The sequence below is a fragment of the Montipora foliosa genome, chromosome 8 (genome assembly GCF_036669935.1).
Source record: "Montipora foliosa isolate CH-2021 chromosome 8, ASM3666993v2, whole genome shotgun sequence".
Lineage (NCBI taxonomy): Eukaryota > Metazoa > Cnidaria > Anthozoa > Scleractinia > Acroporidae > Montipora > Montipora foliosa.
Window position 1 is genome coordinate 2,124,313 of NC_090876.1, and position 12,500 is coordinate 2,136,812.

At 40.0% G+C, this 12,500-nt stretch overlaps 1 protein-coding gene and 1 pseudogene across 1 annotated transcript; one reads left to right on the top strand and one right to left on the bottom strand.

Moving 5' to 3' along the window:
• Window positions 1-3,189: 3,189 nt before the first annotated feature.
• On the top strand, window positions 3,190-4,807 carry LOC138012911 (uncharacterized; annotated as a pseudogene).
• A 5,582-nt stretch (window positions 4,808-10,389) lies between these two features.
• LOC137968192 (uncharacterized) lies at window positions 10,390-11,610 on the bottom strand. The gene has a single exon (XM_068814820.1). It carries the CDS (start codon window positions 11,608-11,610, stop codon window positions 10,390-10,392), a length of 1,221 nt encoding a protein of 406 aa, XP_068670921.1.
• Window positions 11,611-12,500: the final 890 nt, after the last annotated feature.

A 12,500-nucleotide genomic window follows, 5' to 3' on the forward strand; every position in this document is an offset into this window, starting at 1 on the left:
ACACGCACTACAAATTTTCCGCGATTTCAATTTCTCTGGCCAAGACAAACTTATTTTCACCACGGACATTACATCTCTACACACAGTCATTCCTAATAGCGAAGGTCTTCAAGCACTTAAACACTTTTTCGATCAACGCAATGTCAAAGAACCTAGCTCGGAAACGCTGCTCCGCCTTGCCGAACTAGTTTTAACGCTTAAAAGCGATGGGCACAAGAATGGGACCTAGCTTTGCCAATCTTTTTGTAGGATATGTTGTAGGATATGTTGAATTTTTAATCAGTACAACGGCCCCAAACCTGAACTCTACGGCCGCTACATTGACGACTGCATCGGCGCTATTTCATCCAGCAGAGAAGAACTCGATCAATTTATAACCTCCGTCAACTCTTTTCATCCGGCTCTTAAATATACCTGGGAAATTTCGGAAACTTCATTGGCTTTCCTAGATATCAAAGTTTCTATTAGAGGCAACGTGCTATGTACTAGTGTGCACTACAAACCTACTGTATTCATCGTCACATCCATCACATGTCAAGAACTCCATTCCTTATTCTCAATTTCTTAGACTTCGACGTCTATGTAGTGATGACTCTGATTTTTCCAGCAAATCAGAGGAGATGTGCCAGTTCTTCGAAAAACGTGGCTATCCTGTCTCTGTGGTCAAAGCGGGCCAGCATCGCGCCCAACAATTTGATCGACAGTCATCACTACAAACGTCACAAAAAGATAAGAATGACAGAATTCCATTCACCCTCACTTTCCATCCTCATAATCACGCAGTCCAAAAGCATCATTCTTAGTAATTTTAAATTACTCCAAAATGATCCCGAGACTGGTAGAATCTTTTCGCAACCTCCATTTATTTCATTCAAACGCGACAAAAACGTCGGCAACTTTTTAGTTAGAAGCACGCTCAAAACTAACTAGCAACCCAGCACTTTCAAATGTGCGCGCTCACGATGCAAAACTTGTCTTTTCATTGTTAACACTAGCAAGATATCGGGACCTAAGCGATCTGTTAAGATCACCGATCGTTTCACATGTACCTCTGCAAATGTCATTTATTGCATAACCTGTACGTTATGCAATAAATTATACATTGGTGAGACAGGTAGACGACTAGGTGACCGATTCTGCGAACACCTTCGCGATGTTGACAAGAATGACAAGGATGCATCTAAGCCAGTCACTCGCCATTTTAATCTGCCTAACCACTCCAAAAAACACATGGCTATCTGTGGCCTTTTCCTGCATCTAGGTACGACGGAAAGCCACAAGAATCTGGAACAAAAATTCATCTTTCAAATCGGCACCCTTAATCCTCACGGTATTAACGAACGCTTTTCATTTAACTAATACATTCCTATTTTTCACGTTGCCATGTTACCACCAATAGCGTAGCTCCTACTCTACTATAAAAACTACACATAACCCATAATCCCTCGATTCGCTCTGACGAAGGGCTAACGCTCGAAACGTCAGCGTTTAGAATCCCTGTACGGTGGCCAATTTACATTATCAACTCCGTTGATAAAACCAAATTTTTGTAAACTTTTAAACGTCACGCAAATGTCACGCAAGCGCTGTTCTTCATGAAACACGAACATCCACTCCTCGTAGCCCAGAAATATCTATCTCGGCAAATTTGATAGATGAAACATCTTTGCGATCAAAACTGAATGATCAAGGTTCAGATTTAAGCAGTGACAGCGAGGAAAAGGAGCCACAAGTCCCCAACAAAAAACGCAGAAAGCAGAATGAAGATGGTCATAGCGAGAGCCCCGAGGAAACCGTGGTAAAAGGGAAGAAGCATGGTAGAAAAGCAACGTGGTTGGAGATCCAGGTGACTGACATGGTAAACATAATCGTCAATGACGAGAACATTCTTCGGAAGCTGGTTTTCACGAACACCAAGAAAGCATACAACACTGAGGCTTATCAGTCTGTGTTAAATTAACTGAACGAACAGTATGAAGATTCATTCCCGTTCACAGTAGAGCAGACGAGAACCAAGTTTAAATGGTGTGTAGTCACGTGCAAGAGGATCTGTCTTACTGTAAAGACAGCAAGTGGAGTGAAGAGGCTGACTGATGAGAAAGGATATGGGAAGTGGTTCGACCTACTCTACCCTATAGTAAAGTCACGTGATTCATGTCAGCCTGAGCAAGGTCGTGAACCTTCAGCCAATGAGAGTAGTGCCAAAGAAATCATCGAGCATGGGAGCAGTGATTGCAGTCCCTTCGAAGATAGTACAAAGGAGCCCCCTGAGAAGAACATGTTTGTACCAGTTAAGAGGAAGGGTAGAAAACATAAATCAGACCAAATTGCATGAACTGTAGATTTAATAAGATCTGTAATTGAAAATGACCCAACAAAACAGCTCTTGGAAAGCATTCATGAGGAGATGAAACGAGCAAGAGAACAAGAGAAAAGGTATTTGGACATACTGTTGGGTTCAGGTCAGCAACCCTTCCAACAGTATCAACATCATGGTGCATATAGCAGCACACCTATGTTTTCCAACAATGGTGTGCCTGGAAACCAAACTCAGACAGGGATTATGTACCCCCCTGAGACTGCTGATGGTTTCACTCAATACTTTTATTGACTCTGGTTTTCTGACATTTGCATGTTTGAGAATCTGTTGAACAAAAACTGCAAGATCCATTTTTTTGTTGCATTTTCTACTTGGTTTAGGCTTATTTTGATAATAAGCTTCTCATGAAAACAGTTTTGGAGAGTAAATACTCCGTAAACAACATTAGAGGTCTTTGTTCATATGTTTCAGTTTGATTCATTAACAAACATCTGTTGCAAAGTTGACATTTTAAAGAACTCAAAATAGTTATAAAGCTACAATAAAGTTTGTTTAACATACAGTTTACCCATGTTTGTTTCCTAAGTCCTTGTCAAACGGTAGACATGTCGTAGGTAAAATCTGTTCTCAGGTTAAACTGGAGTTTCCTTTGTTTCTCATCCCAAATTATTCATGATCATGAGTAATAGCGCTTTATACTATTACTAAAAATAGATTTTGTTACGTGATAACCTATGAGACCCCCCGCACAGACTCAGACAAACATTGCGACCAGCTTAGAGGAAATGTATGAGCGAGAGCTGTAAAATTGAAACAAAACGACGGAAAATTTCATCAAAAAACGACTTAGCGTGCTAAAAGGAAGGGGCATGGTTGGTACCAAACACTGTTGTTGGGGTGAGTGTAAGACAGACTCAAGATATGCAGATAAATGGCCAAAATCACTCAAAGAGTTAGAGGAATCGGGGAAGAAAGTATTCATTCCCTTCCCAAAACCTTCGCGAGACATGGCAAAGTGCAAGCGTTGGCTAGTGGCTTGTTCGCGTGAATTTTTTACGGAGAAAAACATAACAAGAAACACTTACATTTGTGCTCTTCACTGGCCCGGCGAAAAAGGTCCAACAGCCGAATTTCCCGATCCACTGAAGGCAAATCTAAGACCAGCGCAAGTAAGTCGAGCACATGCTCCTAAGAGAAAAGCACCGAAAAAAAGAGAAAATCCAGCGTCAAAGAAACAGAAATTATGCAATGACAACCACGAGGAACAATTATTTAACGATATTATAGTTTCTGATGATCATGATCAGGAGTCACAAGAAGTTGAACCGACAGTCGACGAAAGCAGTTTTATTGATGAAGAATGTGTTGATGAGGCATGTGCCGTGACCGATACATACACTTACGTTAACCCTTCAGGAAAGTTGGTTTCTGATCAAGGCTCTCAGACTATATATTCAAAATACGAGTTGTCCGCAAAGGTCGAAACTATGATTTTGAAAAACGACGTCTCTACAACGCAGTTACAGGGTCCTAAAATAGTGAGTACTTTATCCTACGAAAATATCGTGCAAGATGTAGCTCTCATGAAACACTTCACCGGCCTCAGGCCTTCCCAGTTTGAAGTTTTGCATGATTTTCTTGACGATGTTTGCCCTTTGGAGACAATCAGCTACTGGAAAAGCAAAGATTGCCCAGCAACGGAGAATGCAAGAACTGGCCCAAAAGCTGATTTTTCACCAAGAGGAAAACTTTTCATTTGCCTTCTAAGACTGAAGAGGGGTTTTACTCTCAATACTATTGCAGCTCTTCTTAGTACCCCAAGCAGGAAAATTAACTTTTCCTATATTGGAAAGATTTTTACAACATATATTCAGTTGATGTATGTAATTTTTAGAGACATGCAAAACTTTTATGTTTCCAGATAGAGCCCAATTTAGCAGGTTCCTCCCTAAGGTATTCAAAACCATGAAGAACATACGCTGTATTGTTGATTGTACTGAATTTAGAGTGGAATGCTCCAGGAATTTTGCCAGGCAAGGAAACACTTTCTCTTCCTATAAGCACACCAACACATTCAAGTGTCTCATTGCTGTAACCCCCAGTGGTGGAGCATGTTTTGTTTCTGATTTGTTCGAGGGTGATCTTGATGTTCGCATCTTTAAGGAAAGTGGCCTTTTGAAACACCTCAAACCATATGACTTCGTTTTGGCAGATCGTGGTTTCACTGTGCAGGATCTCTTAAATCCTCTCCAAGTGCAATTAAAAATCCCATCATTTTTAAAAGGTAGAAAAAGTCTTAGTGCTGCAGAGGAATTGGAAACACGTCGCATTGCAAAAGCTAGGATTCATGTAGAGCGTTTCAATGAACGCTTAAAGCAGTTCAAACTAGTCAGCAGAAGAATACCTTTGTCTCTTGCTCCTGTCGCAACTCAAATGGTAGTAGTTGCTGCATGCCTTGTCAATTTTCAGGCCGTCCTTTGTAAGTAGACTTAATGTTTTAACTTAAGTTTCCAAGGCTCTAACTAATGGATATGTATAGCAGGCCATCAGCTTCGAATGATAGTCTTTGGCATTTTGTGTGCATTCCTTTGGGATGATATGGATCAGGATCAGTGTTCCGAGATCATTAATTCTGATCATAGTAGATTGAATGAACTGATGAATCCTTGGCTGGGGTGGATTCATCAGCTCATTTGATCTACCATGATTCAAGTGATCTCAGATCACTGATCCTCACCCGGATCATCCCAAACAAACACACCCTTTATCTGCTGGGTCTTTAGAATTCGGCTGGTAGGATTTGCAATAATATATTTAATTTGAGATATAAGGTGAATTTTGATTTTATTATCTATTGCTTCCAGCAAGCTATGTTTATATTCTATACAAACAGAACATTTTGAGAAATAAATCTTATTTACATTTCTACACGTGTACACAAAATATGGATGTTAATTTTTAAAATATTTTTCAAAACTCAAAGAAAGTTCATTTTTACATGTAGCAGGAACAAGAATTTGATTTGAATTTGACACCTGCACAAGCTGCAAGTCAATGACTGAAACTACATAATTGTTTTTATATAAAAATATCAAAGTCTCTAATGGCCATTTCTCAGTGTAACCATCAGAAAATTGAACTGACTTTACTGGACAGAAATGCAATGATATAAACATGAAAACATTAACTGTTAACTGAGAATAACCCAAGTTACGATTATCCTACTACTGTATATTTTTTGTCACTTTCATCAACCAAGATTCGAACACTAAGCAAACAAAGAATAATGATTAAAGGCCCATGTTCACCCAAAATGCATTGCACACCCTGTACTCCAGAAAAATGATTTCGGGTAGTTGAAAATTGCTGTTTTCAGTATGTGTAGAGTGACACTATGGCCAAGCATGAAAAAAAGTGAACACCCCATAAATGTGTCAGCCAATCAAAACACTGCATTTGACAAAAAAGTGTTTCAAAACAACAACACAAATGTGCAAAGCCACTTGGGTGAACATGGGCCTTTAAAGCATGATTTGTTATGTCTTTCATTAAAATGAACCCACTCCAGAAAAAGAAATTGTAAAAGTAAACATGCTTATAAGTCCAAGAAAATATTCTCAAAGATTTTTCATTTTCAATTTAGGCTTTTGTCTACAAATTTTAAAGTAAGGGCAAGAGTCTGACTACTATAACCAGGGCTAAAGAGACAATTAAGTTGACCTATTAAATTCCAAAATAAAAGACAAAATTATACGAGTCGCAATCAATGTCAGATTTATGCTCTCTTTACCTTGGACCTAGCTACAATATATTAAACAACTTAAAGAAAATCCCAGTGGCTCATGAAACATACATGAAGAAGACCAGAGTCCAGAGCCCTTTCGTCAATATTCACTCAAACCATCATACATGTACCACATATTATTATAATAAAAGGTACAAATGTAGTGACCCCCATTCCACAGTGTTGCCCCATACAATGTAAAGCATTTCCCAAACAAAAAAATTGATTGTGGCATGTTTGACAACTTAAGATTACCTCCTCTGCTAAGCAAATCAACTGAAAAAACAAGAAATGATTTCAAATTCAACATAACACGACGGCTGCTAACCCTAGCCCCCGCGCAATGCCATGAGGTGTCTGCATGTCCATGTTCATCAACAGTCACATCCTCATTGAAAGGGATTTCTTCTGCTGGCTTGTTAGAAAATTTCCTTCCACACTGGGAATCAGGTGGGTGCTGCCAGTCTTCAAGGGCATCCAGAAAAATACTGCTTGTAAGCTTGGAGGGCTGTGACAGGGTGACTGACATAGACTGCACCGAGTGTACTTGCAGCGGACAAGTTGTAAGGCAACAGGTTGTTGTGATGGTGCTTGTCAGGTATGGACGAAGGAGCATCAAGAAATAGTCGCTCTCATTGCCATACAAGTCCAGGGTACCAGCAACAACTTTAAAATAAAAAATATAACACAAAAATTAAATTTATTATAATATTTTTATTATTACATAATTATTATTAATATATATTTTTCTTCTTATCTTACCAATCTTTGCCAACATTATTATCACTAAAAGTAGTTAGCTCTATTATAAAAATACTCAATGACAAATTGTTTATGTCAGAGGTAAAAATAAAATCCAGGTAAGTTTTTTTACCTTCAAATTCTTTTGTCTCCTAGCCCTAACCCATGAATAATAAGGCTACTAGACAAAGGAAAATATAGAGAATTGACAAAAGTTAAAATTTTAACCTGAATTTAAATGTGACCTGGAAGTCTGTGTAAGATTAAATGATAATTTTTAAAAGAAAAAAAAAACAGTTTATGCGTACCTCTTAGTTGCTGCCATTGTGGAATAGACTGCAAGATAAGCAACTTTGCATCTGCATATAGGCCATCATCTATGAGCTTAAGGGATGTCCCTATTATGTGAGCTGACTCTGGAAGGTCACTGAGCTCCACCTTGTGTGATTTGGTCAGAGCCTGAAAAATCATCAACCAATTATCCAAGGGACAAGTATTGGTAAGGGATATCCCAGTACTCGTCAGTCCACCCCAAGGAAAGACAGTCAGCTCCTGGCCTTGTTCAGAAGCACATTTACTAGCACTGGAAACAACACTGGCAGCTGAGAATAGAGCCTCTGCAGCATCAATTTCTTCTTGGCAGTATAAGCTCGGCTGGATAGACTCTTCAACCAATTCAGATTCTATGGTTCCACACAAGTCAGGATATGACGCAGGTGACACAGGTGAACATGCTGCAGGTGTTACAGGATCCATAGTAGCAGTGGGCGATGTGCATTCGGGGGCTACAAATTGTTCTACAGACTCAAAAGAAGAAGTACATGTGGTAGGGTCTCCAGGTATTAACCCACAATCAGGTGATTCCAAAGTAGACTGTTTCGAGGAATGCAAGCTCTCTGAAGGCTCGTGTAAAACAAATGGCAAGAGATTCCTAGGGACACGCATTTCAAAGACCTCAGGAGCAATAACAAACATCCACAATGCTGTCAGAAAACACCAAATCTTGTTAATGAGAGGTTCATCTCTTGGAATCCTTTCTACTGAATCAGGACCACTTGCTGCATGAAGAATAAAAGCACAGTGCTTTCTTCCTGTCACAAGAAGGATGTGTTGGCACTGGTAATAATACGCATGGGTGTGCTTCAGGACACACTTCCCATCTTCTACTTTAAAGCATTGCCTACCAAGAACATTCTTAGGCACTGGAGAGTTTTTGGAAGTAACTGTCTCTACACTGTACTGTTTAAAGATTTTCAATGCCTTGATCTCTACAACAGTGTCATTGCCAACAAGGCCATCTGGCGAACAACCAAGAAATGGGAACTCAGGGTTGACCCAAAATCCTGTAGGAGATACTCTTGTCTTTGTGGCAATTTCATACTTCACTATGGCTTTTGGCTCACTTTCAAGGCCATAACGCATCCAGTATGTCTGAAAATGATCAGATCCAAGGCCCCAAATCTGGTTGGCAATAAACTTGTTCGCTTCAATGGCAGCATTTGGCTGGGACTCACTAACAAGCTTCCCAACTTTGAAAGCACCGAGACACCTGGACGCTGTCAGCCTGCACCAGCGTTCACAGAACCATCTCTCGGATTTGCTCTGCTCCTGTGTTGCAGGCATTTCCATAAGGGCTTCCGGCTTTAAATTATTGTACAACAGTTTCACTTGCTCTAACAACACTTCTTTCCTCTCACAATCAAGTGCATAATCACTGTAGGTAAACTGTAGTTGAGTTTCCCACATTGAAACTCCTGTATCTTCAGCTTGAGACAAAGCTTGAATGTTTCTCAAAAATTTATTAATATGCTGTTCGTTTACCTCCCTATATCTGGCAGGCCTCGGATCAAACTCAATGACGGACAAAGTTTGTTTGGACCTCTTTCTTGGATATGTCGCATCGCTTACTCTTCTGGGATTTTTGTTTCTCTTCTTTCCTTTATTCCAAGAACATTCTTGACTTGTGCAAGGTGTTTTCAACATTGTCCCATGCTTCTGAACGTGGTCAAGGATACAAAATAAAACGGCCACAACATGACTACAACGACCTAAAGACGAAGCCCGGCAAGGATCACAAGAGGCATGAAGAACGGCACCACTGTTCACAGACAAAACAACAACAACATTGTGCGGCAACTCTGCTCTCATCGACGGCCAAACGTGAGCCCTCACTAAATAATGATCGCCGTTTACTGTGTCCATCATATCGTGAACAAAGCCCGAATCCACGTACTTTCTTCCATTTTTCAAAGGTTTATCCGTCGTGTGCCCCAGCCCATCTTCGATGTCTTCAGGATGATGGGCAACATTTTGGATTGATTCTAGCGCGTAGTAATGCACGTGCCCATAGTTGAAGAGCGAAGGAATGTTTTGAGACGGAAAAACACGCCAGCCAGTGGACGGAATACACGGAATGGATATCGATCCAGAATTTGTCTTTACATCAGAATTTTCTTGAAGAACTTTGGCAGCAAACCATTTTCCATGATCGATTGCCGGATCAAGGGTGTGATAATTCCCGCTCTTCACACAGTCTCTCACTCGCTGTATAAGATCTTCTCGTTTACCGCTTAATTTTAAGCCCCTGCATTTTAACCACCGTTTTAGCTGGTCTACAGTGTAATATTCTGGTTCTCTTTCAAATTTGGAGCCAGGAACGCCGTCCTCTTCGGTCAGAACTGTAAGGGAATGAAGCGAACTACTCGCCATTTCCCTTCCAGCTCTCAAAGAAGTGGAGTTTGTTTGTCTGAGTCACGCGGGGGGTCTAAAATTTTATGACGTCATTAGTATAAAGCGCTATTAGAGTTAGGAGACAAAGGAAATTCTGACTCAACCTAGGTTAAAAACGGGTTTACATATAAGAACAGGTTTAATCTACAACAGACACACCATACCAACTGTCATGATTTTACTGTCATTGCTTTCAGAATTTTTTTCTTTGTGAAACCACACACTATTTATTCATCAAAGTATAATCACCCGTGGAACAATTCCTCATACAGGTTGTTAATAATATACTTAAGGGTAATATGCTTAAAGTGTTTGTACATTATTTCACCCTAAATTGAAAATTCAACTTTCAAAAATACCATAATTTTTTTTTGCCCTTCCCATATTTTGCATGAGCATTGTTTTCAATTTCTCGTGGGCTGTAAACTCTCACCAGATGCTGTAAGTTATATTGAAAACATTGCTTATGCAAAGTTATGGAGGAAAAAAAGAGTATTATGGTACTTCTTGAAAATGCCCTATACTCAAATGGCTTAATTCAGTGGTTCAACAAATGTAACAACATGTTGACAATCATGATGTGTTGCATACTTTTTAGTGGGAGTCCCACCCCCTCGTTGAAGAATGCTCCCTTTATTTCATAACTATATCAAGCAAACTCTCTTGCCAATAAAAAATCCCCACTTGGCAAACAGCAAGAATTTAAAAGCAAATCAAAGACACTTTTCAGGTTGAACAGTTGATTAGTTATATGCTGTAACTTTTTAGCTCCTTCTGAAAATCTAGCAAAAACAGAAAAGTTAGTGGTGACAGATTACTGCTCTTCTTTCTCTTCCCAAAATTTGTCGAGAAGTGCTTTTCTTATCTCTTCTGCATGATGTGATTTATCCTTCTTCATGGTGCAGTTTCTCATCATCAGCAGTTCTCTGACCTCCTTCCTGCTTCTTCTCCCATGTTGTGCTGGATTCTCTGTTAAATCTAACTGTGATGGTAGTGAATCACTGATGTCTATACAAACATTGTGAAGAACAACACATGCTAATGCAATGCATTTAACGGCATCAGGTTGACAAGATGATTTGCGGTAGAGAACTCTCCATCGACTTTTCAGCTGGCCAAAAGCCCTTTCTGATACCATCCTTGCCTTGCTGAGGCGGTAGTTAAAATAGTGCTGTTCAGCACTCAGAACAGCATTGGAGTAAGGTTTCATCAACCAAATACGAAAAGGGAAAGCTGAATCCCCTAGAATCATAGGATAAATGTCTGTTCCTTGAATGTTCTGTGATATTTCGGGGATCACTTTCTTTTCCGTGATATCACTCCATAGCTGTGTAGACTGAAAAATAATCGAGTCATGTGAGTTACCTGGAAAACCTACGCTGACCCACATGAATCTTGCTCCAGCATCGACAATGGCCATCATAACAATTGAGAAAAAGTTTTTAAAGTTATGGTACTCTTTGCAAGCTTCCTCTCCACCAGGTGGGCACTGAATTGGGATGTGGCAACCATCAATTGCTCCCCAACACCAAGGAAATTGCCAAAGCTGGTTCATGTCTACCGTGACTTCTGTAAAATCCTGTTCAGAAGTTGGGAAATGATTTGTCACAGCCTTCTTCCATAAGTTTTTAACGATTGCCTCGCAGACTTCCTTAACAATGACATGGATAGTTGCTAGCCCAACGCCAAACAATTCTGCTATTGTGCACAGGTAATCACCCCTCCCAAGCCGATAAAGACATATTGCTAATCTGCACTCCGGAGAAATTGGCATTTCAGTCAGCTGATCCTTTGTGATATCCTGCCTGATATTCTCTAGTATATAGCAAAACGTTTGGCGCGTCACACGAAAGGTTTTCTTGAATCTTGAATTGTCATAAGTTGACCACACCATTTCCCACCACCCAGCATTTCTCTCACACCTTCGGATACTACGAAAACGTTCCTCTTCTTCTCCCACTTGTTGCAGTAATAAACATAATAAAGCTAGCAGTCGAAGCCTGAATTTTCGTCTTACTGCTACAAGTGTTGCCATCTGAAAAGACAAATTCCTACGCCTTCACCTCGCCAGAGCAATCTTTAGCGTTACTGCCTCTCTGAACGCTACCATGCTTTTTTGGAAGTTCTCCGCTGATAAAAGTCAATGCAGGCACGAAACGACATCGAAAATTATATTCGACGTCTAAAATGAACTGACATTCAATTTCATCTCCCAGACGAAAAAAATTCATCAATTAAATACGTGTCATTAAATGCAACGTATAAACAGGGCCTTAAACTCGAATATTTGAGATGCCAATAAAAGATGCTATAAAAATAGATATGAGGAAAATGAACTTTGAGAAATTCTAGTTTTTCAGCAGCAGCTACTCAGCTATCATTTGTTAGAAGTGGTTCAGGTTGTTCAGCGATTCCGTAAACAATGACGAAATTCTCTGTCAAGCTCGGCTGATTCCCCGAATGTGGCAGCCCTAAAGTTCTATTCGGTTTTTTTTGGATTCGCAACTTGTTGCTTCCGAATATATTCCAAAGGACTTGCCACAACTACAAACGTTTGCGAGTTGGTGGAAGAAGAACGATGCATTTTCTTCAAGTCTAGAATGATCGGGCCTGTATTAATAACACTATTGCCAAATCCCGTAGGAAGTACAACTGTACTGTCTTCTTTTACTCAAACCATTCTTCGGATGCATTCTCTCAGTCCGCTCTTCCTTTAAAGGTTTTTGAAAAAAAATCTGAAGATGAAGCAACAGCAGCTGTAAACAGAGCCTAAACATCACTCGTGTTCAAATCCTTCTCGGCGGCCATAATTTCATCAGCTGTTAACTGATTTACAAGAAGTATTATTTGCAATTCTGTAACCAATTGGAGCGAGGCTCCAAGAGCTCTCTTTTTTTCGCCCAATCAGAGTAAAGTCCAGAATCT

Excerpts from the sequence above, each read along its gene's own strand:
- LOC137968192 (XM_068814820.1), bottom strand. The coding sequence starts at position 11,610 with ATGGCAACACTTGTAGCAGTAAGACGAAAATTCAGGCTTCGACTGCTA.